At 41.4% G+C, this 27,458-nt stretch overlaps 2 protein-coding genes and 1 pseudogene across 15 annotated transcripts; all 3 read right to left on the reverse strand.

Moving 5' to 3' along the window:
* Positions 1-5,355: 5,355 nt before the first annotated feature.
* On the reverse strand, positions 5,356-8,717 carry LOC103640916 (histone H2A.V). Of its 14 annotated transcripts, none has more exons than XM_035963346.1 (9): positions 8,612-8,717; positions 8,444-8,480; positions 8,068-8,175; positions 7,766-7,952; positions 7,348-7,404; positions 7,102-7,256; positions 6,562-6,691; positions 6,196-6,254; positions 5,356-6,087 (listed from the first exon to the last, which is right to left on the reverse strand). In XM_035963346.1, exons 7-9 carry the CDS (start codon positions 6,682-6,684, stop codon positions 5,610-5,612), a joined length of 660 nt encoding a protein of 219 aa, XP_035819239.1. In that variant the 5' UTR covers positions 6,685-6,691; positions 7,102-7,256; positions 7,348-7,404; positions 7,766-7,952; positions 8,068-8,175; positions 8,444-8,480; positions 8,612-8,717; the 3' UTR covers positions 5,356-5,609. The 14 variants fall into 14 exon arrangements, with proteins under 14 accessions (XP_035819239.1, XP_035819240.1, XP_008662585.1 ...); XM_035963347.1 differs by having other exon boundaries at positions 7,348-7,408; positions 8,068-8,165; positions 8,444-8,513; positions 8,612-8,692; XM_008664363.4 differs by having other exon boundaries at positions 5,356-6,254; positions 8,068-8,165; positions 8,444-8,513; positions 8,612-8,693.
* A 1,183-nt stretch (positions 8,718-9,900) lies between these two features.
* On the reverse strand, positions 9,901-12,487 carry LOC103640918 (phytanoyl-CoA dioxygenase 2). The gene is given in 7 exon segments (XM_023301239.2): positions 9,901-10,053; positions 10,056-10,155; positions 10,238-10,382; positions 10,473-10,620; positions 10,701-10,819; positions 11,753-11,837; positions 11,963-12,487. Coding segments are annotated over 6 exon segments (612 nt in total). The 5' UTR covers positions 11,784-11,837; positions 11,963-12,487; the 3' UTR covers positions 9,901-9,984.
* A 3,903-nt stretch (positions 12,488-16,390) lies between these two features.
* On the reverse strand, positions 16,391-21,197 carry LOC103635110 (uncharacterized; annotated as a pseudogene).
* Positions 21,198-27,458: the final 6,261 nt, after the last annotated feature.

Here is a 27,458-nt window from a genome sequence, read left to right on the forward strand (position 1 = left end):
GAGACACTTATCCTCTTCTAAAGACTACACAAATTCACTAGCAAAAAGTGTTAGTTTCAATGACTCAAGACATATAATGAGCTCCTCCTTAATATATCCATCAAGTACTCGAATTATTTGTAAAATGCACTTGATTATATTAAGAGTCTTAGAGGAATTCATCATATATCTTAGATCAAGGCATAATCGATTTGCAACAACCGACATTATGCCAAGATCTCATACCAATTGAAGGTACCAATTGAGATGAAACCTTAGAGTTCTTCTTTGCATGAGGGACACATAATAAGATCTTGATAAAAACAATTAGTCCCAAAAACACAGAAGGTATGATTTAGAGTTCTTTTTTATACACATGGGAATACACATAGTACACCATATGTTAACAATGTGAGTTCAAAGGAGAGTTTATACCATCTCTTAGTGAAACATAGCATGTTGTACATAAAGAATGATTTTTAAAACTTAAAAGTAAAGCATGCTTATTATGAGTCTCAAACCTTGCTTCCTTTATGGTTTCCTTCCTTCCTTTAACAATCTTGTCTATCCGGGTGAACTTGCATAAAATCTCTTGATTATCGAAGTCACTTGGAAGAACTTTGATAAGACACTTTGCCTTTTGCCTTATGTGAGGTATTTCATATGATTGCTAGACTACAGATTATATAATGTAGTCTAATAGTCATTTATTTCTCGTCTAAATTATTTAAGATGAATTATATAATCTGAACAGGTTACAATCTGTGTAACACCCCTGGTGTTACTGTTACTAAAACTTGAGCATACCATCATTTGCATTAGCATTTCATATGTGTGATACACCTAGAATGCATTCACTAGGCAAAATTTTCAAACAAGTTGTATTGTTATGGTACTTTACAAATAAAACCCTAGTGTATGGTACTTAACCTTAAATATGGTTCTGAGGGGTAAAACAACACCCAAATGGAGAAAATCCTAAAGCTTAAGAAAAATAGTCATAAAATGTTACTAAGAAGGGACTTACATTACATTCACATCCTTGAAATACCAAAAACCCTAAAAAGGACCCTGGAAAACCCTAAATCCAAACCCTAGGGGGTTAAGTGCAAAATTAGTCCACTTTTGGACTAAAGTGCAAAAACCATGATAATAAAGTGTCCTAAGTCATATGGATCACAAATATGTGGATTTGCAAGTTAAACCCTAAGTTTTGGGTCTATTTGCAAAAAGCACCACTTAAACCCTATTCACCTAAGTTTGAAATTCAGTGATATGGGCTCAACTTTGGAGCTTTGTAGCTTTCAAATTATAGGGATTTTGCCCTAGGTCACCACATCAACTATGTAGATCTATTAAAGGTGAACAACTTTGTTTAAGAGGTTAAGCATTGTTGTTATGAAGAATTGGGAGATAATTAAACCCAAAGTTGGACTGTCAGGCTATTTAATGTCTGAAATTCAGACTACCAGTGGTACCAAGTCATCTTTGGACAGGAAATCAAGCATGATCGAGTGGGAATTTGGCTATAATTGTTATGGCAAGATTATAGCTGAATCATTGGTCTACAACTTTGCTACAGAGTTTTAGGTGAGTTGCTATAGAAAATTTAGAGAAAATTGACCCTAAAACCTGGCTTTCAGGCGCACTGAAGAAGCATTCCATGGTACAGTACACCCCAAACTGAAACAGATCGCGGTTCAACCCCCCCTCCTCGTCGCCGGTGATCCGTCGCTGTGATGGTTGATTGCTCGTCACGATTTGTGCACCGTGGTCAGCAGATAGGCACGGGCAAGTAAAAATCTTGGCATAGGATCGACTCGAGCTCGGTTGCGGCTAAGCCCGCCGTACCCCCTTGCTCATCGGTCGATCGGATAAGAGCTCGCTATCGTTGGTTCATCACTGCCATGTGCCGCGTGTCCAGGCTCTGTACCACGTTGCAATTAGTTGTGTTATGGGATCCGGTGATCGCCGGAGGAAGCGCCACGGTGAAAGCCACCCATCCCATGCACCAGTATCCCTGTTTCCCTCCGGCCGCCAGCACAACCTCGTGAAATTGGACACCACCGACGATGGGAACTATAAATTGAGCACCCCCTCGGCTCCGCCATGTATTCAAGCAGCTACTGCACCCACCTGCACCCCAAACCCCCCACCAGAGAGCTCTAATTCCGGATTCTCCCCAAAACGTTTAAGAACTCGCTCGATTTAGCCTCATCGCGGTCAGCGCGACTCAGGTCAGTTCATATTGCCTGCTCCCTCATTTAAGTGTGCTCATGTTCCGGTGATGCTCGTCGACCCGCCCAATTGAACTAGGAGCCCACTAGTCACCGGAAACGCGTTCATCCACCCGCAACATCCACGGTCGTCGTAGCCAGAGCAAACCGGGTAGCTATTCGTGGAATTAAGTGAGGGGAAACGTTCATTAGATCCCGAATTAGGTTTAGGCCAAAGAAGGGCGCCGGTCCTTGCGCAAATCGGCCAGTACGCGAGCTCGTCGGAGCTCTGCGCACCGCTGCTCGACGACGGGGACTTCGAGTTGTAAAAGGAAGGAAGTGCAGGGGTTTATTGGTAAATGTCAGCGATTGTTTCAAATAGTACTTTAGACTCCTTCGGAATACTCAAAAAACAGGGACCTCTGTGCAAGTCTGCCAGCGCGGGCGCGCGCTTCTGCTATCCATGGACCGACTTGGGCTGCTTCCAGCCCAGCACTATTCACAATTTTTCTTTTTCTTTTTTAGCCAGAGCTAAAACAATTCTAGAAAATTGTAGAAAAATCCTAAAAATGTAGGAACAATTTTGCTAGGTTCCTAATTTTCCATAGGATTTAATAAAAATAGTTTTATGATTTTTAGGTCAAATAGGGAATTTTGGAGCATTTAAAATAGCCTAAAACCTTGGTTCTGGATTTTTAGAAAATAGATAATAATTCCAAAAATTGCCCAAACTTTTTATTTAAACTCTAAACATTATTTAGAAGCCTTGGGTAGAATTTGGTTTGATTTGAACCTTGTTTGATGCTTAGAACCCAAAACCCTACCCCTGCCCTTTGAATTCCTTTACTCACTCCGGAAAACCTAGTTTCCCGGAAAACCGTGAAGGAAAGTTGTATTCAAGACCTTAGAAATAAACTTCTACTATTCTTGCACACTCATAAGCATTTCATGAACATTCATTCTTATATTTATATATATATGGTTATATTTAGAAAACGAGGAAGAAGTTGAAGTAGAAGAAGAGAAGACTTCACCACCACCACCTGCGGAACATGAGGCAGGAAATTGTTTTTACTTTGACATCTGTGGATCCGAGCCTAATTCACCTATAAACGAAGGCAAGCCCCAGTGCATTTACCCCTTCCTTGTGTTTTTAAAAGATTTTTATACACTTTAGGTCTAGTGAAATGTGCATTAAGTTTATAGGAGTTGCTTGGAAACCCTTTGATGCATTGCCTTCCTTGAAATCCATACCTTTATAGATACTTCTGGTGAAGTATCAAAAATATGATTTACAAAAATGCTTAGCCCTGCTTAGATCTTGTGGATAGAGGTTGTCTTTTGCAATACTGCCTAGCTCAAGGGTTATCCTGAGGAAGGATGGCTTCTACCTGCAAGAATATATTTTCATTGGGAGCATGGTGGGATCTTACTGCAAAGTTCCCTATGATGCTCTTATCATCCTAAGGAACACAAACAATCCTAAGGATGGAAGTACCTAAATCGGGACTTGGGCTTGGAACAGGTGATGTTCTACCCAGGTTGATTAAGGATTGGATGCGTATGTAGGTTTGATGATCGAGGACCCTTTAACTGGTCACATGCCTCATCATGGGTAAGCTTTGCCTCGGGCAGACTAAGGCCAGAATAAGATAACACGCAATGGGAGTGGAGCGGTGGCGAGAGTAGCGTGTACCCTCCGTGGCAAGAGGCTGGACGGTGGTGTATCTGTGCTCTCGGTTGACGTGAACCTGATATGGTCTTAAGAACCCCGGTGGCGGGTTGACATATGCAAGGGTTAAGTGCTACATATGTCGTGTGATCAAAGATCCACAGCTGAGTATAATCGATTCGGATCGTCGTACCTTCGCGGTTATGAAGACTTGATCACTGACCTGCAACCTAAGTCAGGATGTGAACCTCATGAATAAAAATGATGTTGTATTGATGAGATGGTGAAAGTACACCATATGCAAAAAGAGTCTATTAATATTTAACTAGGTGAGTGCCCGTGCGTTGCAACGGGGACCTATAATATCTCGATAACTTATATATACAAATGTGCTATGCAGTTATGAGATAAAGGATGACATTCGCGAGCTGTCTGGGATGACATCGAAGAGAAATTCGGGTCTGTGATGTACGGACACTGACCTAGTAGTGTATTATATAAGATAGGTCAGTGCCCGTGCATTGCACCTAGTTGTGAATGAACTGGAACTGAGTGAAAAAATAAAAAGAAAAATGATATCCAATTAATTTGTCTATACTGCATGTTTTAGTCATCGCCTGATTCAGCATCCACTTGAAGCAATAGCAGTAGTGCACTCATTCTTGGAATCACCTCCTCTCCTCAGCAGCTGATACACACACAAAGAATTTGGCTAGGGCTGAATCACCCATCTACCAGTTAGCACGGTCGCTCGTACTACGAGAGCAATGCCGAGAGGTATGCCAATGAAGTAGTAGCATCCGACGTTGATGTAGGCAACGATTGCTTGCCACCTGCGGCCAATGCCCACTCCATCAGCCGTTGTCAAGTGAGCAAAAAGCTCAGTACCAGTAGTAGTGGGAAGAACACAACAAATGCATTACTGAAGGCGGATAAGTCTGTTCTCCAGTGAACTAACTTATGTAAAAGCTGTAGTGACACTTGGATTAGACCTATGACCTATGGTTTAATAGTATCATTTTAGTTAAATACATAGCGCTATTTCTCCAAGTTTATGAAAAGGAGATTAGTAGATTACTGGTTTACTGATCTTCCCATTTCTCTTAACCTCTTAATACCTTAGCATTAGCCGCACATCAGTTAGTGAAAATGTACATGAATTAAAGAAAAGAATTCCAACCTCAAATATCCCAACAGCAAGGCAAACACAATGATCGTCTTCGCCAAAAGCAGGAGCACAATGGACAACACTCGTTCGACCATCATCCGTGACATAGTTATCCGCAATAACTCTAAACGCACTCTCTTGAAGTTCAATGAAAAAAAATCAAATAGAGCAGTATATCTGTAACCAAAAAAGGTAGCAGCCCTAAGCAATTATAAGAACCAAAAGGCTACAGATACATGCTTCAGTAATTCTTTGCTTCAGATGATAAATCTGAGCCCCCAGCACCCCGCAGGGCTACCAACAACATATTATAAGTATAATTGCAGCTACAAAAAAATTAAAAATAAACCGAATAGCAGTAGTCACATAACTAAATAAGCAACCAGGTTTGCACCCCTGAAGTTAACAACTCAACACAAACACAATAACCAAATAACTAATGAAGCAGTACCAGGCAAGCGTTACACAAAGGAGCTCCAACCTAACAGCTCAACTAAAACCTACGGTACAACAAGGACTCGCTCAGGAGCGCACAGAAGTCCAGTTTAAACTAAAGATGCACATCCCCTAGTCTTCACTCCTTGGATAACTTGTTGATCAGGGACTTGTGAATGTGCGGTATGACACCTCCGCCTGCGATGGTGCCCTTGGTGAGAGTGTCCAGCTCCTCGTCTCCATGAATAGCTAGCTGCAAATGGCGAGGGGTGATACGCTTCACCTTCAGATCCTTGCTAGCATTCCCAGCCAGCTCCAGAACCTCGGCAGTCAAGTACTCCAGGATGGCAGCTGAGTAGACGGCTGCGGTGGCACCAACACGACCATTTGCCTGAGTCCTTTGCTTCAGCTGACGGTGGATACGTCCAACAGGGAACTGAAAGCACATCAGTGAATATTTGGCCCTCTCCACTTTGATGGACTCCAGCATGCTCCCCAGATCCTCGAATGCGAGGCTGTCCTCTAGGGCATGCTGTCCTGCTGGCTCTTCCCTGCCATCCCACTCCTGCAGCAGCCCTCCTACCTCCGTCAGCGAGATCTCGTCTTCCAGTACGACTCTGGCAAATATTTGGTTCGACACTAAACGTATTAGGTGAAACCATTTGAGGACAACCAAATCTATAAGCAGGAAAGCAAGTAGAGAATAAAACATCCCAAATACGTACGTGGAACAAGAGCATGCACCATTGTTGATGGCAAAATCCTTACCGACACCATTGGTTACCTGCAGGGCCATATGAGCAAAAATGAGAGTGCACATACTGAATATACTGAAACAAAAAAAGAAAGAATAGGACACTAAAATACCAAGATAAGCGATATGTGCACCCACGTTGTACATAGGAAGCATGAAAATGGAACCACAAGTGGCTACAATATGTAGGAAGGATCGGGAACAGAAGAAATAGCACACGCCTAAAATAATTTTGATCTTCCAAACAGACATAGCTTCACGAAGAACAAAAACAATTGGAGCTAAAAGCTGAAGTGACACATGATAATTTGAGCATTAAAGCATTCAATAGACTCACAACCACGATGAAAAGGGCTTCAACATATGGCCGTTTTTTCTCAGTCCACTGAACCAAATTCTGCTCGTGGCGAAAGGAATCATGATTTTCTGACCACTCTTCCAAATCTTTTGTTGTGTACATGAAGTATCTACAAAATAATTGCAGCCTTCTAAGGTACTTGAAGGATAAAAAAATCTTAAATAAAAAGATAAATAAGATACAAATGAACAAAACATCATGTGTGTGGAACCGCAGATGTAATATGAAAACCAGAAAAATTACAAAATATTCAATGTCGCTCGTTCTACTGGTAAGACACAAATGGATTTATTAAGCGTGGCATGGTTCATTAGACACCAAGCTGGACACAAGAAAACCGAGAAGGGACTATCACAGAACTTTTGCACGGGTTTGATCAGTCTCAGCCAAGTTTACTATCTATGTTTATTGGTTAAATTGAACTAAAATTGCCACACATGTTATGTACAGATTCACGGATCAATCACATCGAAATTGACATTTCATTGTCGTCTCTAGTATAATGACACCGACACATACCTGTGGATCACCTATGTCACTGTCCGGTCGAGGCGCTGATGGCTTCTGTGGAGCAGATGATTTGGTCGAATTTACTGCTCACAACCATAGTATTTCAGCTCACCGTTACCAGGTGGAGGCAGCACCTGCCACAATTCGAAATTCCTCTCCGTTTGCTGCCCAAGAAACATGTAAAAACAACGGATATACATTACAATGAGACAGCAACCAGACAAATCTGAAAAAAAACAAATATTCATTACTTACAGATGGGTCAGTTGAGATCTAAACCTTTGTACCATCGACCTGTTCCCATCTTCTATTCTGTCTTTGCCATATGTAAGCAGTGATTAGTTGTTATAACTGAAAGATACCCATGAAGAATATATAGTTGTTACAACACAAAAGAAGATGGTCCTGCACACAGTTTGCAACCTATCAAAAAATACAAACTGATAGTCTAATAAATACCTTAACACTTGAGTTCATTATGATAACTATAGTTGTTTGACATAGAAATGCTTTCTAGCGCAATATGAAATTGAATGAACAAAAAATTGATGTATACTTTAATTTGTTAAATACCTTTATTGAGGGAATTTCTATTGGATCTTCTGTAACTGGTACTTCTATCCTAAACACAAGATAATCTGACAAACTAATAGAGTTTCTTAAGGGAATGTACCTTTCAACAAGACCTTCGGCTCTAACCACTTTCATGTTTCATTTCATTAAGGTGGTCCTTCTGTTGCATGATAGAACTGCAACAGAACTTGATACGGTTTTATGCAAGGCATCCATCTGATGCGTCAGTTGAGATCTAAACCTTTGTACCATCGACCTGTTCCCATCTTCTATTCTGTCTTTGCCATCTGTAAGCAGTGAGGAATAGTACCCACTAAAGTTAGACCATATCTAGTAACAGTCACAGAAAAAGAGTGATCCAGTTAAGATCATTGATATTAAAAAATAGTTAAGATCCCTAACCTATTTTGGAGGATAAAGAAACATCTGCTGCTGCATTTTCTAAGACTTTAAAACCACATGACTCATACTGGAAGGATACTTGAGCCTTTCACCCAACTCTGCACTCAGCTGTTATTCACCATCATAAAGATCTTTTAGTTTAACAAATTGGTGATAACAGGTTTCACAAAAAAACATCTTAGCTGTTAATAATAACATCATCTTTTCAATTACTTAAGACAAGTAACCTTATACCTAGCCTCCAGATCAACTCCCAGTTGTTCAATTTTTTGTGCCATAGAGTGACAGATAATTTGAACATGATGAGATAATGATACACAAAATAAAACATATTTGCTAAGACTGTAAAAGCACATGACTCAGACTGGAAAGATACCTGAGTGGCTGAGTCTTTCCAAGCTCTTCACCCAACTCTGCACTCAGAGGTTGTTCACCATCATAAAGCTCTTTTAATTTAATCAATCGTTGATCACAGGTTTGGCAAAAAAACATTTTAGCCATTAATGGCAGCATCATTTTTTTTCAAATGCTTAAGACGACTAACCTTATCCCTTGCCAGTAGTGAGGTATGAGCATTGAACGAACTGGCACCAACCTAAGAATCTGAAAAGTCATGAATAGCACATTAAGTAGAATTGAGAGGATGAGTCCCAACTTTATAGATCATTACAGAAGCAAAATATACTAAGACACGTAAATTCTATTGAACCAAAATCTACTGAAGTAATCCTGCACAACGCAAAGGTGAATGGACCATAGGGTGTGTCACATAGAGAAAGGACTGAAACGAGCAAGAAACTAAGATGAAGGGTGGGGCAAGAAATTGGGACGACAACAGTCTAGGGATGAAATGAAGCTGCCCTTTGTAATCACGTAGAAGGGATTGGGCCACCACACCGGAATGAGAAATCTAGCAGAAGCGATAAAATGAAGCATTATGAGAAAGGATTTAAAGTGGGATTCAAGAGGAGCGAAGGATGTAGAGAGAAGAACCTTACCTTTCGCCTTGCACGAGATGAGACTGAGCAGCGTAAAGAGCAGATGCTTCTTTTGTAGGCGTAGCTTGCTTGCGCCTACAAAAGAAAAGGAATTGTCAGAAAAACGGAGGAAATATAAAATCTATGACGACACTCAGTGTACATCAGTGACAAAGATAGAGCAAACTGGACAGAGATATGCTTACCTTGTGGGGGCATAAACTTGTGTTACAAGGGGTGAATATATAGGGAATTTTAGTCATAATCACTATTTTACAATTTTGAGCCCCTTAGATATGTGCATAGTAGTGGCCTCGTTTCATAATAAAAAAATGGGTGCACCTATATTGTTGAAACATTACCCTAATTCCCCCACGTTATACTGTTACCACTATTGTCAACTTACCAAAGAGCAACATTGTCAATTGAAACATCATACTATCATAAGTTTGTCTAGATCAGGAACTTAATAAGATGCAGAGCAAACATAATAAGCAACCGGCAACTTTATGCACAAAATGTGTTATTTTGTTTGTCAATGTTTAGTGATGAAAACTGCAAACTACTACATCCGTTCATAAATATGACACTGTTGACTTTTTTGAAACCTTTGACCACTCTTATTCAAAATATTTATTCAAAAATGTAAAATTTTAAGTCAACCACAGACTACCTTAAGTGATAAAACAAAATACAACAAAATAAATTATAACTCATTATTTTTTGAATAAGACGAGTGGACAAAGATTTCAAAAAAGTCAATGGTGTCATATATTTATGAACGAGAGTATCATACAAAGATACCAATGCGATAATTCTGTTGTCACAAGCTTGATTTCAGAAGGAAAATAGTACCAGCCACATCCCATTCAAGATCGAATACAGAATTTATAAGCATTTAAACTCAAATAATACTGATAGTCAATTATGCCAAGACCTTCTACGGACAATGGAAAATCAAAATAGTATTATAAATAAAGAATTCTTCAATAATACCATTATGAATATGAAGTTATGAACTAACCAGTTGTCTTCGGACCATTTACATCCTTCAGTATCCACTACATGTAAGCTGAATGCATGTCTTGACGCTGGAGAAAGGTTCTCAAAACTGTACACAAAAAGTCATAACACTATTAATTTGAAACAATACATCTCAAGTAGGAAGAATTAGCAATATAAAGGAGAATCACCTCTGATGTATAAGATCTCCATGTATAACCACCAAAGCACCAGATTTTACTTCCAGCGGTACAAATTCTTTCTGATCATAGACTGGGGAGGGCCGATCAAAATGTGTACCATTTTCATCTCTGACCATACGTCTCACCAAACCCTCTATTACAAAACACAAAAGTTAAAAATTAAACTTAGACAGTCCTGCCTTTCAAGACGTTCTTAGGCATAAAGTAATTGTGTTAAAAATACTTTTATGTGATCCTGGAATTGCCCACAGGCAACCATTGTTGATTGTTGCATCTTCAAGTGCAAGCCACAGCCCTGTGCATGTACGAGGTTCCGTGTAAAGGAATGTATTATCCTGGTGCGGCACGACCTCACCACCAATACCTGGTTGCTATCAAAAAGAAGAAGAAGAAACTAAGAATTTAAGAAATAACATATAATATTAGCAAAAATAGAGTCCAAACAATCTACCTTAAATATGTACATAGATTGAATGACTGCAGGCCTCTTGTAGCCTAAAGAAGAGAACAAGCTTGCAACACTCTCTGAGAAAGAAAACTTTTTGAACACCGGATCAAGTTCATGTAATGCTGCATATCAGGAAAGATGGCGAAGGTAAGATACATCAAGCCCTGTTGTTTAGGACTTCAGGATATGCTGGACAGTGGACACCATTGTTTCTTAAACAGCTTACATAATACATTCACAACATGGAAGATAATATACATTGTAAAGCAGAAGCAAGCAAACAGGAGCGGTCTAGCTAAAAATGATGGGGGTTATAACATAACACCACTATAGAAAACAAATTGAATCATAAATATTTAAGATAAAACGTGAGAAGATTCGCGCTCGCATGTCAAGGACCACGAGAGAAGAGGATCCGGCGTAGAAGGCGTTCCTGCCCACCTGCTGTCCATGGCGTGTTGTGGGCACGCATCGTCACCGGTGAGCAGATTGGAGAAGGATGAAGGACGAGGGCAGGATCTCGGATCCGACGGCGGTGGGGGTTAGGCATTGAGGAGGAGGCAGAGGTACTCCGCTAAGGTGAGGCTGGCGATGCGGTGGAGGAGCTGTGTTAGGTTGAATCGAGGAGGATGAACTCAGCGTAGGTGCGGAAGGATGGTTGGGCGGCATCATGCGCAGTTGGAATCGAGAGAAAATCGACAGACGTAGGAGGCTTCGAGCGGAGGGGTCAGATCGGATGGTGTAGATCGACGGAAGGCAGAACAAGGGAGAGGCAGGCTACCCCTTGTAGCCTTAATAAGTAGTAGAGATAGAGATACCCTAATAAATGCACATTTTAATAAGTTTACTGAATCTATATTGCACTAACTCTAATATATGGCATGCAGTTTGCCACCCTCTCTTTTCCCTTTTTATGCAAACATTTTCTTGTTATTTTATATTGTGCAGAAGAGAGAGGATAGGCGATGCCTAGTGGTAGTACACAGATCAAACAGATGATACCTGGTACCTTCATCAAAAACAAAAAAAGTGAAGATGCCTAGATAATCGCTTACCTTGTTGCCAATAGCGCGCCCCAAGCCACATGGCACTGCAGCAGCATCAACATCACCAACATGTGGCCTAAGGTCATTCGTTGCCCTTCAGATAATCATGACACACAGAATGTGGAAGTATGGGATAAGTATGGAAGGGCAAACTGTAATAATCATGTGAACATAAATTTATAATATGTCATTAAGAAATGATTCATGATTAGTCAGTACCATGCAGCAATAAGTAGTCTTGCCACTGCCTTGAACCAACTCAGTGGAAGGATATCCCCTCATCAAGTGTTTTGCCAATACTGCCTATCCACCACTGCCCATTGGCACTGCCTTCAAGCCCTACCTAAGGCCATAAGAGAGCTATTTTGAATCAAATATTCACGTTAGAGAACAATAATCAAATGTATAGCTGACGATAGCCGGTGATGTTGACATTTCTCGATTAAACTGAAAGCAGCAGGAGAAAAAAATGGGTTGTGTAATGCTGTTTTTCAGTTCTTAGAAACAGTTAAAATGACTTCTGCTGAGCCGATCATCTCTAACATCATTGATGGGTTTTTTGGCTCCCATACACATATAGTGCACATATAGACTCGTAATAGAACATAAAAGAATCCACTGTTCTCTTCAACTTAGAGAAATCAACAGAAAGGAGTTCCTTTTCTTATCCATTGAGTAGGACAATAGGTGATATGATATACACTAACTCAATAAACGACAACCAAAAAAGGAAATATCTCAAATTACTCACCGAATTTTGCTGACGTGTAGATGGCTCATCTTACAACTATAGACTTTCTATGTATGGAGAGAAGGACATTATAGAATATCTATGGTCCTTAAATTGTTGATAGTGTTGAGGAAGTATAGCTGGCTAATCTTACAACTGGCTGCATTTTTGTAAACGATGATATGTTAATACAAAAAATGATGGTAAACCATGTGACAGATAGGAAGAACAAACACTTTACCAAAATAGATTACAAGGGGACAAACACAAAGTAGAACAATCATGTTACACTAAACATGTTGCTGAATTACAGAATGCAGATTGTAAAATCAAACTTGATTGTTTTTCCTAGGATCACATTTTGCTACAATGTTATTTTCGCTGAGATGCACTTCATATATAAGACAATAAACACAAATGTTTTGGCTAGGATCACAAATGCAGGATCAAAGAAGCATGTCATGAAAATACAATACATTGAACAAAGAATCAAGGATTGAGGATGGAATTTCAAGAATATCAGAACTACAACGTTCAAAAATTTAGGAGTATGGACCAACAAAAAATTGAGAGGCTGAGATATGCAAGCACTCAACGCCTCATTCTACATCCAAATTTCTTCCTCTGCTGCCTATCTTTGTAGATCTAGCTAATAGCCTAAGGGCACTTCATTCGACATCTCTATGTGCAGGATATGAATTGCATTTCTAACAACATGCCAGATTAACATGCTTCCCTTCTAATAAAAAGAGTTAAAAGTCACAAAGTTTCCTAGTAACAAAAAGGAACTAAAGAGGTAGAGCCAAACCAAAAAGGCAAGGCTAAAGGATTGAAAAAAAAAGAATACCTCTAGAATATATAGGCAACCATTTTGAAATGGCTAGGGTGAATATAAGACTGAGACATTGACAGCAGACATAATTTAGCAAGGGCTTGAAGAATCACAAGGTCACCTTATTCAACAAAATTTTCAAGTAAAACAAGAATGAAATGGCAAAATAATGGGATGCACCATACTTGTAGTTTAACAGAACATCGTATAAGCCATGAACATTATCATTGCCGGTAAATGAAAGCAGTGATTGCGTGGTGTTATCCATGTCAGACAAAGCATCCAAATGGAGTGCCTGTAGGTTCAATTATTTTAACATCTAGTTGGTAACTGTAGAGTGACTAAAGAAACCATGGGGAAATGGAAGGAAACAAAACCTATCCAAGATTGCGCGAATATCCTTTGCCTTGTCTTCTCCTTCCTCTATCGAGACTTGTCTGTTCCATGAGATGCAACAGAACTTCAATAAGAATTTAAAAGTGGCATACTTCTCCAAATTACAGAAATACCTCAATGAGAACTGATTCTGCAAGATAAGTGGTAAATAGTTCATTTAGCTAAGTTGGACATGACCGCTTAAAGATAAAAAACCTAGAAAGTCATAATAGAAATGGTTTGCTATAGGACAGCTGCAGAAGATACATAATCCTATGGTGAACCATAGACAATAAGAATAAAAATACCAAAATGACACACTTTAAAAGTTATTATTTGCATAGGCATAGCAGTGGCATCCTTCAGAGTTAATTGTTTATACAGTTTTTAGATCAGATCTCCCATTTAAGTGATTAACTTCACATGGCCAAAGCAAAAAAGAACAATAATAATAAGGTAATCAATAGATATGTAGTTTCATACGAATTTCCTTCTTAGATTACAACTTTGTTACCTATATAGAGTTTTGCAGCTTTTCTTGAATAGTGATGTGGTTCATCAACATGGATCCAAAGTTCATCACTGCAGTGCCACATAGAGAGCTAGAATAGAATATTGTGTTTTAGCACCAGGGAACAAACAATGTCGTGGTTCTTAAAATGTAAGGAAGTACTTATATTGTAGTACCTGAAACATTAGATCTTCGATCTGAGAGAAGTACAAGTTAGCAGCCATAATTCTCACCAACAAGCATACATCTCATGTAACCTTTGGTATTACTCTTTGATTTCCTACAAAATCAATACAACATGGAAAGTTTTAGCTTTTCTTTCTATAGTTGGTCAACAAAACAACAATAAGGTTGTACCCAAAATATTTGGATCTGTAATATAGTTTTGAGTGCAAAAAAGGGTATCTTAATAGCCAATATCAATAACTTTTGTTACACATGCAACCAGAGCCTAGAACATTTTAGAACTATTCAAACTATTTTTGTACAAACTATTCAAAAGAGTATTATATTTTTTTAGACAAACGCCTTGTATACAATGGCATATAAAAACAAGAAGTTGCCATCACGACCACCACCCATTGAGGAAGAGAACTGAATAACAGGAGCATTGTAAGGGAGACGTTCATTGATCCCAATATTTTTCAGAGAAGTGTCAATATGCCACAAGAATTTTTGTACACCCTTCCATATAGCTTCAGGGAAATAACTCATTCTAGCACACATTTCATCCTGAGGAGTGGGTGGGGTTCTACAGATTTCATTAGTTCTGAAAGCGGGTTCCCACATTCATATGCTAAATATTCTGCTATTTGCTACAACAATCCTAGGGCATAATACGTTCAATCGTGGGATCATTAGCCTGTAAAATAGAGGATCGAGGTGTAAAAATATGTTGTGTTATACTTATACACTGGGGATGTCAGATGTATAATATGTTTGGCTAATCATTATGCAGGACCAAAGGATAAGTTTAGGCCAACCTGGGCCATGAACACCCCTAGTATCTTTTTTCTCAGTATATACAAAAGCACTAAATCTACTACAAATCGTTGTGCCTATATCAATATCGATAACATCTGTCACCGTCGGCTTTGTGTTGCATGCAGAACATTCACTTAGGAAACAAATTATCATGGATACAGAACTATTGATGACAACATCTCAAGTTTATAATTACCTGAAGAAGACAAGCTTCTGCTCCAGGCATAGAGAGCATAGGAGGTGTTGTTTGCTGGGGCATGGGACACTAATCAGATCACAAGAACAAAGAACTGATCAACACATCGTACAAAACAAAACATCATCAGAAGAACGCGCACCACCATAAATTGGCCTTGACCATGGTGCACGAACTGCAAGCAAATAGCAGATTCACGGGAACAAAAAATGACACAGACCTAGTCAATGTTCCTCTGCTCTCCCTTGAGCGCCAACCACCATATTTTCCTATGCTCCATCTACATCTTGGTCTTCTCACACCAAGAAACACACACTGTGGCCTAGGGGCCGCGCCCGTCGATGCCAAGGCCAGGGGCCGCGTCCGCCGCCGCTGTGGTTGTGGGCGGCTGGGGAGGTGGAGTAGAGGCGGAGGGAGAGGCGGTGAGGGCGCCGAGTGCAGAGACGGAGGAAGGGAGGAGGCCGAGCGCAGATCCGAGCGCAGAGACGGAGGAAGGGAGGAGGTCGCGACGACGGGTTTGGTCCGTGTAGGTCGCGGCGGTTGTCGGGTGGTGGGCTACGGTGGAGTCGGGGCCGCAACGGTCTTTGGCTAAGCCGCCGACGGCCTCGGTGGCGACGATGCCGCGCAAGGGGAGGAGCAGCGGGTGAGGAATGGAGTGGGGTTTGGTACGTTACCATGGGGGTGTGGAAGGAATGGACGGAGGGTGCGGAGACGAAGAGGGAGCAGTTGTTGCGTGTCTGCGTCGCGTGAAGGAGACGTAGAAGAGACGCGCGCCGACATAGGTGGCCCACCTGTCGGTCAGAGAAGGCAGAACGCGGGAGTGGCAGAACGAGGAGAGGCAGACTACTCTTACCTTCTTAATAAGTAGTATAGATTTAGGTTTTCCCTCAAACATCTTTTAACTTTGACCATCAATATCTTAAAAATCATATAGAACTGTTAACATATGGCATTAATAAATTCATAATGAAACATCAAATCAAAGCGTTACATTGAAATGATATGCATATGTTCTAATGGCCTCATATGGAGTGGGAATCTTAAACTCATTAAAGTGAATGACAGAAATTACCATAGGTAAGAGTTCTAAGATAAAGATTAGAGTATATTTCAAGTTACCTTCAGAAGACCAAGATGGTGAGCAGTGGCTTTGTTCTTCTGTGTCCTTGCCATCTGCATAGTCAAAAAAATAGACAACATATTTAAGTCACAGCAATAGAAAATTAGAAGAGATATGAGATTAAATTTCCAGCTCCATGGTCTACATATTACTCAAAAAATGCAATACCATCAATTCATCACCATGGAACCAGGGTCCACAATTTTGTTTGGAATGATCCAAATTTCATTTTGTTGACCAAAATTTGACTTTTGTATTTTTATATTTTGAATCCAAATCCATTTAAAATCGGGCCAAAATTCGTTTTTCAGTTAGTAGAGAAAACTATGAACCTATCGAGTCTATCCCATGTCTGACTCGTTCACAAAGATGAGTCCGTCGTACAGTTCGGAACTAACCGTGCCCGTGCTACAATGTATAATACCAAGCGGCTCGTTTGGACATTTCTAGCCACATCTACAAATTCAAGTAAATACTCTATAAAAATATGTATACGCTATGAAAATATATTTTGCAGAGTTTAATGAGATCAAAGGCATGTTTGTTTCAGATTATAATCTGTCCAGATTATATAATCCAGCGTAAATAATTTAGCAGATAAACAAACACCTAGATTATAGGTCCAGATTATATAATCTAAAGTACAGACTATGGTAATCTCATAATCTCTTCAAGAATAGCTTATTTGAGATTATTTTTAGTAAAAGATCCACTATCCATGGTTACGTTTATAAAATTACAATGTATGTCATTTTTTCTTTTCCCAAATCATATGCATGTAGGGTATTGTTGTCTTTGCCTTTATGTCTGAAAAATCAATAATCTTCATTCATATAATCTGTTCATCCAAACAACTATATACAAATTATAATCTCGACATATTATAATCTAGATTATATAATTAAGCCCTAAGGATATGTTTGGATCCATTGGCACTAATAGTTAACAGCTGAATTAGCTGAGTGGTCATCCAAACAATCTACTAACTATTAGCAAGTGAAGATGTTAATTACTTGGTGATGAGTGCAAGTAGTAAATATAAACATGTAACCAACTATTCAAGTACCTATATTAGTAGATGGATCGAAGCAAACCTTACTAATAATTAGCTAGCTAATAGTTAGTAGTTGTTAGCTATTAGCTACTTAGCTAGCTAACTATTATCGCTAGTGAATCCAAACATCGCCTAATTTAATATTGTAAATAGTTAGCTATTAGCTAATTATTTATCTGTAAATTTGATCAAAATTAGGAAAGTGTAACTTAGGGCAAAACTAAAGTAAACCATAATTTGTAATGTATGGAGTATATAAGCTAATTGGCTAAGCATATAACGCACCTTCATTTCTCTACCATGCATGATCTTTGTGTGACCAATGTTGCACCCCACGAAAATGTAAGCCATACTCTATTGCAGAATGAGCAACTAATCAGGAACTCTCTTCGAACAGCTCCACTTCAAAAGCAGCCATGCTTAACTGCCTAGGAGTACAACGTACAGACAGTATTAACAACAAAATAGCAAGTTAGCAACTCATCGCATTGCCCGTGGTCAGTGCATGCCATACAAAATGACCTTTACCTGTAGTCCTATAGAAGCCTGGAACTGGTAGGCCCAGCTCCTTCATACTGGCACCTCCCAAAGATCCTTCACTTCCTACCATACAATGTGATCATCCTGTGCAGCCACTCTAGCTTCTCAACAGACTCCCTGTCCGTGTGGCGATGTTCCAATGGAATGACTTGCCTCTTCATTTCATACTCCCTCTGCAGACTCATTTGGTGTTCCCGGGCAAAGAAGTAGTCATCGACTCCTAGGTGATCAAGAATAGTTCTCTGCTGATACCAAGGCTGCTCCCGAGGTGCAAGGAGATCAGGAGATGGGATTCTGCTCATTGGTAGAGGTGGAGGAATGCCACCTTGAGCGGGCAAATCATTCAGACATGGGCCTGGCATGCTCACCACCGGGTGGCAACTCTCCTATTTATGCAAATAAGGTCCAGCCGCAATGCCATCAGAGCTCACCACCGGCTTGGGATATGAACCGCATCTCCCGGATCGTTGACATTGATTAACTGTGTAAGGCTGTGGAGACATCAGCATGCTTCCTGTGTGAGCTAGCGGAGAAAAATGGTGCCAAGACCTTGCTTCAACAGGTGCAACCGGATGAAATACCCCCCTGTCAGTTACCGAATGGCCTGGATGAAAGTTGCTGCCTCCAAGGTTTGGGATTAAACGAGACCTCCTATTCATTTGCTTCAGCTTCTTCAAGTTTCTGATTTGGAACTTGAATGTGCAACATGCACCAAGATCAAAAGGTTTGTTGCATCTCTTACCATCTCCTCTCTTTTGATTATAACCTGGATAGTCTTCCCTTTGAAAAGGAACTTTGTCAACCATAGCAAAAGAAGACTCAGAGGCCAGGTGCTCAAGATCCCAGCTGTCGTATGGTTCCCCAGACTTGTGGATAACATGGACTTCACCAAGTTGCCGAACAATGTGGCGTGCATTGCGGAAAAAAACCCCACACCAACTCCTTGTGCAAGCTGAAAGTCGCAGCATTTGGTTAATAATAATTTAACTACGAAAACACAGGCCGTAAATAAACAGTGCTGTAGATTCGGATTGGGTCCGTATTGTTTAGCTACACTAAGAAACATCAGCTACTATTTTACGATCACTGACATGCAAAGTTGAACCATCTTTATTTCATATATGTCCAGAAAAAAGCTTAGACCAAAATACAAGTGCTTGAAATAAAGTTATATCCACAAAGGCAACAAAATAGTGATCTTAGTCCTTCCATCAAGGCTGTAGTATTGAATTTTTTGACCGAACCGTCATAGGACCTAAAAAAACATACTCTAGCCAATGGAACATTGAAACATGTAAAAGCTCTTAACTAATTAATGAGGTAACATAGATGCTACTTATTCTTAATGTACTTACAAAGAGATATAGTTCATTTTGAGAAACAAGTTTAGCAGTAATGTATACTGTTTAGAATGAAAAAAGGAGAAATGTTCAAATTTTCACTGAGATTCTACCAACGCCATTTCTGCATAGGTTATCAGTACAGAAGAGATAACCCTTTGTATGCAAATGTTCAATCACAAGAGCTCAGTAAGACAAATGTGAACTGATCCATATGAAGACCATGAACAACAATTTAAATACAGAATTTAATTAGCATTAACTGCCAAAATAGCATGGTGAGATAGTGAACATACTCGATCATACGCAAGTCATTCTCTTTTCCTCTGAATCCACCACGAGGAAAATTAAAGACAATATGATCAAACCGTCTGTTCTTCAAGTCAGTGTGAAACCTCATTCGTTTCGCATCAACACCATGCAAAACCATGGCGCCCAATCTTTTCAGAATCACTATATTTGCCTCCGCTTTGCTGTACTTACACTTCAGGACCTCTGCAAATGAGGATTTCCCACAAGAAATGCAGGAAAATGTAGATAAGCAGAGCAATGAACAAGACAACAAAAACCACTGTATGCTTTTGAGCTTGCAAAGGTAAATACAGCATCAACAACGCATATGGACCCAAAGACAAAGTTAGGATGAAAGAAATACAAACGACAACTATTGAATACTGAGAATTTGTTGTAAAGGGAAACTGTGGTGATTGTGTACAGTCAGAGGCGGAGAGCCCGGTATGGCGTAGTATGGCATGCGCCATACCTCGGCCCGGTCCAGCAGAGCAGGAAAACATCGCATACCACGCTCCCAAATGTCCTGCACTCCTTCACGATTCCGTGCCTGCTGCCATCAAATCCAGCTAAACACTCACCGTCAGCCTGCCACCAGCTCCGCACTGGGCGCTCCGCCTCCACGGTTTTGCCTGGCACGCGCTGCAGGTCAATAACGGCCCCGCTCCCCTTGGCTCTGGCACAAGCACAACCACGCGACCTCGCACATGTGTTGTCATGCTAAGGCGCTCTTTGCACGGTGCACAACTGTCGCCGACCGCCGCGTGTGGCTTGTGGCACCACACCTACTCACCCAAGCTCGTATGTCGCTCTCCTGCTGGTTAGTGTGAGCCTTGTGTTTTCATCCTGTGCTAGTGTTTGAGGTCTTGTGTTGGTTTGGAACTGAACACATGCTACATGCTCGATAAAAGACTCTAAATAAAATACATGCATCAGACAACATTTCTTTGGATTAGAGATAAGTGGTGATGCTACTTAATAAATTCTTGTCTTATTGTTTGCTCTATGTTGTAGTCGGTTTTAGATACCACTGCCATACCTCATTTTTTGGTCATGCTCCGCCACTGTGTACAGTTAAACCAGGAAAAAATTATTTGTGATTGTGCTCTGGGGCTGACCTGAACAAACCGTCTGGCGCCTGGTGGAGCCTCTCTCCAAGTCGACGGACTTCGAGTCCATTCGCAACACCGCTCCAGGACCTCGACCGACGACGTTCTTCGCCACCATTGCCTAGATGCCGGCGACGACCAGATCTAGGAAGCGCTCTGATTCCGTGACGCGAACCCTAGACTACTGGGACAACCTAGCCCCTTTTGCTCGTCGACGCACCTCACACACTTGGAATCGTCGTCGTCGCCTCCCAACTTTGGGGAGACACTGTGGGACGATGTCGTCACCCCGATTTCGACGTCGGTCCGGAGGAGAGCATGTGGGTGGTCGAGGCCGTCTGCAGTGGTGGTCTTGCTGCTCCCAGATCCCATCACGGGAGGGGGAGCGGGGTTGTGGATGACGACGAGGGGAGGGGGCGTGCGACGGGGGTTGACAACGGGCGCGGGGACGACGACGCGGCGGAGGTAGCGGCAGGCATATTGGCGAGGGATGTGAAGGAGAGGAGGAAGGGAAGGAGTCCGGTACCGACGATGGAGGCGAGGAGAGGGAGGGTGGAGCAGAGGAAGGTGGGAGGAGGTTCCTTCCATGGATCGGGCGTCGGTGGCGATGGACTCGCGAGTCGTGGGGGGCGTCGGTGGAGGACTGGAGGGAACCTCCTCCCACCTTCCTCTGCTCCATCGCGTGTGGGGCGTCGGTGGAGGACTGGAGGGAACCTCCTCCCACCTTCCTCTGCTCCATCGCGTGTGGGGCGTCGGTGGAGGACTGGGGGAGCGCGCATCGGACGGGAGAGGAGCTCCACGGCAATATCGGACGATCGAGATAGCTAGATGGCAGAACGGCAGAACAGAGAGAGGCAGACTACCTTTACATACTTAATAAGTAGTAGAGATATGGCGTTAAAATATTGAAAGTAAGGACTCAATTTAGTAAACTATTTCTGCAAAAGTATCTAAGTTGATTTTTGCTAAAGCCTATCCTTGATTCCCTAATCCAGCATATCCTTGAGAGTCTTTTACTTTGTCGGGTAAGTCTTGCGAAAGTACACTTCGTACTCAGGGCTTTGTCCCATGTTGTTTTTAGGTGAGGAAGCAACCAACTTTTGTTGCTTCTGTTCTAAGGTGGTACCGAAAGAAGAAAACCAGGAGTAAAGCTGCGCGAGGAATGGATCCTCTATAGAACTTTTGTTTAAAACTTATCGGGAGGGATTTTTGCCTCCCTTGGTGTGTAATAATATTACTCTGCACTCATAGGTTATATTCTGGTCTGTAAATATTCAACTATATCTTACTTTTAAAGGTAAGTTAATGTAATTGCTCCCGCATTCTCGTAACTCTGATGCTTGTAATGTCTGCGTGACGGGTGAAACACTCTTAGGAAAGGTAAGAAAAGCAGATACCAAACTTGTCAAGTGATTCAGGGGCATCTACAGGGTTGTCTGAGGTTCGTTGGACAAGGACAACTGTAGGTGGGCCTAATTATTTGGGAGGTTCCGTCACAGCTTGTATCGGAGTGAAGCCCTTCTCTGCAGATATTATGAGGCATCTTCAAAAGAATTTTCTAAAGACTTATCTAGAAAATCTCTTCCCTTCTTACCTAAGTATTTCTGAAGAGTTTAACTTAAAGACCAGATAGTAAGAGTGCAACGTATAGAAGGTGTGAATCAACTAGGTTGATTCTGTAATTGCACATGCATCATGCTAAAAACTATACTAATAATATTTCCCCCTTAGAAAAATGCCGCCGCGTACCAGAAAGATCGCGCACAAACCTACTGGACTCATTGGCGTACCCCGCCATCAACTTGCTCCAAGACATGAAGAAAGTTATGCCTGATCATCTTCTTTATTTGATGCCTTTGAATTCCCCATACTTATCTAAGGCATACCAACTTAACCTTGTGCTTGTTTTCCCTACGTATCTAATCAGATACTAATCCTTGACCTTGTGATCTCTATGATGGGCATAGAAATATGCTTGGGGCTGAATTAACAGTCTCCCATCGTACTTCTTTCATCAAGTTTAGGTTATGGCCATGCCTTGTTCATTTCATCGGGCCATGATCTATTTGACTCTCTACTTGTAACCATCTTTACTGGTGGAGTATCTCTTTGTATATTGTCACCCTTGCCTAACCCATTAATGTTACGCGAGATTTCTTATTGGTTACGTCTGGCATTGGTGTTACGACTAAAACCGATGGCACCGCGATGAAACCGAGGGCCTCCTGTGGATGCACACACATGGTTGCGCTACTTGGCACCCGCTGGTGTCACCGTTAGTAGTCATAATCAATTATTAGACTATATCGATATGTTATCTTTGTGCAAATTGTTCTTACCACGTGAGATTCATTATTGGTGCTAGTTTTGTAATGGTGTCATGGTTAAGGACTTATGGTACCGTGGCGAAACTAAGAGCCTCCTATGAATGTGCACATAGGATTTTGCTGCTTGGCGCATGCCGGTATCGAGGTCTCTAGTCATGATCCATTATGGAATTACACTGATATGTTATCTTCCATTGACTTTTCCTTGAAACAATTCCTATGTTGTTTGTGAAGAGATCAAGCAACATCTGTCATTTCCGTTGGATCAAAAGGGCATACCACTTTCATGTGTGGTCTTATTTCTTTTGATCTTGGTAGTGACTACTCATACAAGTTCTCTTTACATCCTTTGTGTAAAGGTGAAGCCTTGGAGCTTTTTAGTGTTGGAAAACAACTGATTAGCTCTCAAAATAGAGATCTCCTTCCCCTGCTGTTAATGCAGGAGTTTGTACATTCACTCTCTTATTTGACCCATGTATTCCCAAACCAAGTGGATAATTTATCTCGCATGAGGAAATGGATGAATAACTTGACCAAATAGATTTTTACCCACATACATAATCTCTTATTAACAAAGAGTGAACTCTCAACCCTTGGCTTACCAATGGTACTGAGAGGATTTGCTTAATAACAAATGTAGTTCAACAAGTTGGTTTTGACTAACTTGTAACTGCCTAATGAACGAAGGCTGAGTTTAGAGATCGTTTTATCGAGTTGTCTAAATTCACTTTGGTTCAACCCACCCTAAAGAAAGTACTTACCAAAATCAAATTAAGTCGACCAGTAACCACCTAATTATCGCTCTAGTCGCGCTTCGACCGCCTCACGCGTGCTTTTCCTGCGTGTGTGATCATACCGATCCATGACTAGTGCGGGATAAAATGGACTGGTTGCCAACTCCGCATCTGTAGATCCCTCCGCTGGTGATTTTCTTGAATCTATATCACCTTTCGTGGACTTGGATTCCCTGGCTAACACGAGTTGACTGTGATGTTATTCGACATTCACACTCGTCTCGTGTGCTATGAACTTACTGTAACCACTTGTTGGTAAACCTCTTCCTCAGTGTTTTACCCAAGATGGTGCATATGATTCTGTTTGGGTAAAATTGTGTAATGGCCGCTCGCCCAACAGACTCAGATAGTACAGTGCCATCAGAAGAAGCAAATTGCACACATGGAACCTTATGTGTTCTTCTGGCTGACATCGTCTCTATTGATGGGCAAAGATAAAGATGGAAATCACACGCTATGTGGCAAGATGTGACACTTGTAGACGTGTCAAGGCCTTACACATGAAAGCTACTGGGCCATTGCAATCATTACCTATTCCAACATGGAAATGGGAGGATATTAGTATGGACTTTATTGTGAGATTGCCCAGGACTGCTAAAGGGTATGATTCTATCTGGGTTATCGTTGATCGACTTACAAAGATCGCCCACTTCCTTCCGGTCTGGGTAGAATATACAATGGCCACGTATGCAGAATTATACATTGCCCGTATTCTCAGTTTGCACGGTATTCCGAAGACTATAGTGTCGGATCGTGGACCTCAATTTGTAGCCAAGTTTTGGGAAGCACTTCACAAATCCTTGGGTACTAAGTTGCTCCATAGTTCGGCCTATCATCCACAAACAAGTGGGCAAACTAAGAGGATAAATCAAATACTTGAAGATGTGTTACGGGCTTGTGCTTTGCACTTTCCCCAGAAATGGAATGATTGTTCACCATTAGCGGAGTTCTCATATAATAATAGCTATCAAGAAAGCATTAAGATGGCACCCTTCGAAGCTTTATATGGACAACGATGTCGCACTCCGTTAAGCTAGTCTGAACCTGGGGAAAGAAGTTTCTTCAGGCCAGATATGGTAAAGGAAACCGAAGAAAAAGTTCAACGAATAATTCGTAGAAAGCTCAAGCTCGTCAAAAAAAGTTACGCAGACAAACGACAGATGCCCTTACACTTTTTGGTTGGAGATTATGTCTACCTGAAAATTTCACCAATAAAGGGAGTAACACGTTTCAGGGTTAAAGGGAAGCTTGCACCATGATATATTGGTCCTTTTCTCATTCTTGAAAGATATGGGCCAGTGGCGTATCGACTTCAGTTACCCGAAACCTTGTCTGCAGTACATACTGTGTTCCATGTGTCACAATTGAAGAAGTGTCTTCGGGTTCCCGATCGAACCATTGAAGTAACAGATGTTGACCTAGAGCCAGACTTGACATATTCTGAGCACCCTATTTGAGTCTTGGATCAAAAGGACAGGGTTACCTGAAGAAAAACTCTCAAGTTTTACAAGATACAGTGGAACCAACATTCCGAAGGTGAGGCTACATGGGAAACTCAGGACTTTTTAGACAAGAATTTCCCAGGCTTTTTGGCCTCATGTAATTTGCAAAGTGTGTATAGTTGCTGTAATAAAGGAGTAAATCCCCAAACCACCCCTGCCTTGTACCAAGAATAAGGAAATAAAGACATGTCGTGTATCCTTTTCCAATACTTACCCTAGGACTTTTAATCTCGGGACAAGATTCTTTTATGGGGGGAAGGATGTAACACCCCTGGTGTTACTGTTACTAAAACTTGAGCATACCATCATTTGCATTAGCATTTCATATGTGTGATACACCTAAAATGCATTCACTAGGCAAAATTTTCAAACAAGTTGTATTGTTATGGTATTTTGCAAATAAAACCCTAGTGTAGGGTACTTAACCTTAAATATGGTTCTGAGGGGTAAAACAACACCCAAATGGAGAAAACCCTAAAGCTTAAGAAAAATAGTCATAAAATGTTACTAAGAAGGGACTTACATTACATTCACACCCTTGAAATACCAAAAACCCTAAAAAGGACCCTGGAAAACCCTAAATCCAAACCCTAGGGGGTTAAGTGCAAAATTAGTCCACTTTTGGACTAAAGTGCAAAAACCATGATAATAAAGTGTCCTAAGTCATATGGATCACAAATATGTGGATTTGCAAGTTAAACCCTAAGTTTTGGGTCTATTTGAAAAAAGCACCACTTAAACCCTATTCACCTAAGTCTGAAATTCAGTGATATGGGCCCAACTTTGGAGCTTCGTAGCTTTCAAATTATAGGGATTTTGCCCTAGGTCACCACATCAACTATGTAGATCTATTAAAGGTGAACAACTTTGTTTAAGAGGTTAAGCATTGTTGTTATGAAGAATTGGGAGATAATTAAACCCAAAGTTGGGCTGTCAGGCTATTTAATGTCTGAAATTCAGACTATCAGTGGTACCAAGTCATCTTTGGACAGGAAATCAAGAATGATCGAGTGGGAATTTGGCTATAATTGTTATGGCAAGATTATAGCTGAATCATTGGTCTACAACTTTGCTGCAGAGTTTTAGGTGAGTTGCTATAGAAAATTTAGAGAAAATTGACCCTAAAACCTGGGTGTCAAGCGCACTGAAGAAGCATTCCATGGTACAGTACACCCCAAACTGAAATAGATCGCGGTTCACCCCCCCCCCCCCTCCTCGTCGCCGGCGATTCGTCACCGTGATGGTTGATTGCTCGTCGCGATTCGTGCACCGTGGTCAGCAGATAGGCACGGGCAAGTAAAAATCTTGGCATAGGATCGACTCGAGCTCGGTTGCAGCTAAGCCCGCCGTACCCCCTTGCTCATCGGTCGATCAGATAAGAGCTCGCCGTCGTTGGTTGATCACTGTCGTGCACCGCGTGTCCAGGCTCTGTACCACATAGCAATTAGTTGTGTTACGGGATCCGGTGATCGCCGTAGGAAGCGCCACGGTGAAAGCCACCCATCCCATGCACCAGTATCCCTGTTTCCCTCCGGCTGCCAGCACAACCTCGTGAAATTGGACACCACCGACGATGGGAACTATAAATTGAGCACCCCCTCGGCTCCGCCATGTATTCAAGCAGCTACTGCACCCACCTGCACCCCAAACCCCCCACCAGAGAGCTCTAATTCCGGATTCTCCCCAAAACGATTAAGAACTCGCTTGGTTTAGCCTCATCGTGGTCAGCGCGACTCAGGTCAGTTCATATCGCCTGCTCCCTCGTTTAAGTGTGCTCATGTGCCTGTGATGCTCGTCGACCCGCCCAATTGAACTAGGAGCCCACTAGTCACCGGGAACGCGTTCATCCACCCGCAACATCCACGGTCGCCGTAGCCAGAGAAAACCGGGTAACTATTCGTGGAATTAAGTGAGGGGAAACGTTCATTAGATCCCGAATTAGGTTTAGGCCAAAGAAGGGCGCCGGTCCTTGCGCAAATCGGCCGGTACGCGAGCTCGTCGGAGCTCTGC

Source organism: Zea mays, chromosome 10 (genome assembly GCF_902167145.1).
Source record: "Zea mays cultivar B73 chromosome 10, Zm-B73-REFERENCE-NAM-5.0, whole genome shotgun sequence".
NCBI classification, from domain to species: domain Eukaryota; kingdom Viridiplantae; phylum Streptophyta; class Magnoliopsida; order Poales; family Poaceae; genus Zea; species Zea mays.

Coding starts and splice junctions, on each gene's coding strand:
- LOC103640916 (XM_008664359.4), bottom strand. CDS start 6,684: ATGTACACAACAAAAGATTTGGAAGAGTGGTCAGAAAATCATGATTCC. Junction 6,255..6,561: donor AAGCCCTTTTCATCGTGGTT/GTGAGTCTATTG, acceptor ATGGCCCTGCAG/GTAACCAATGGTGTCGGTAA.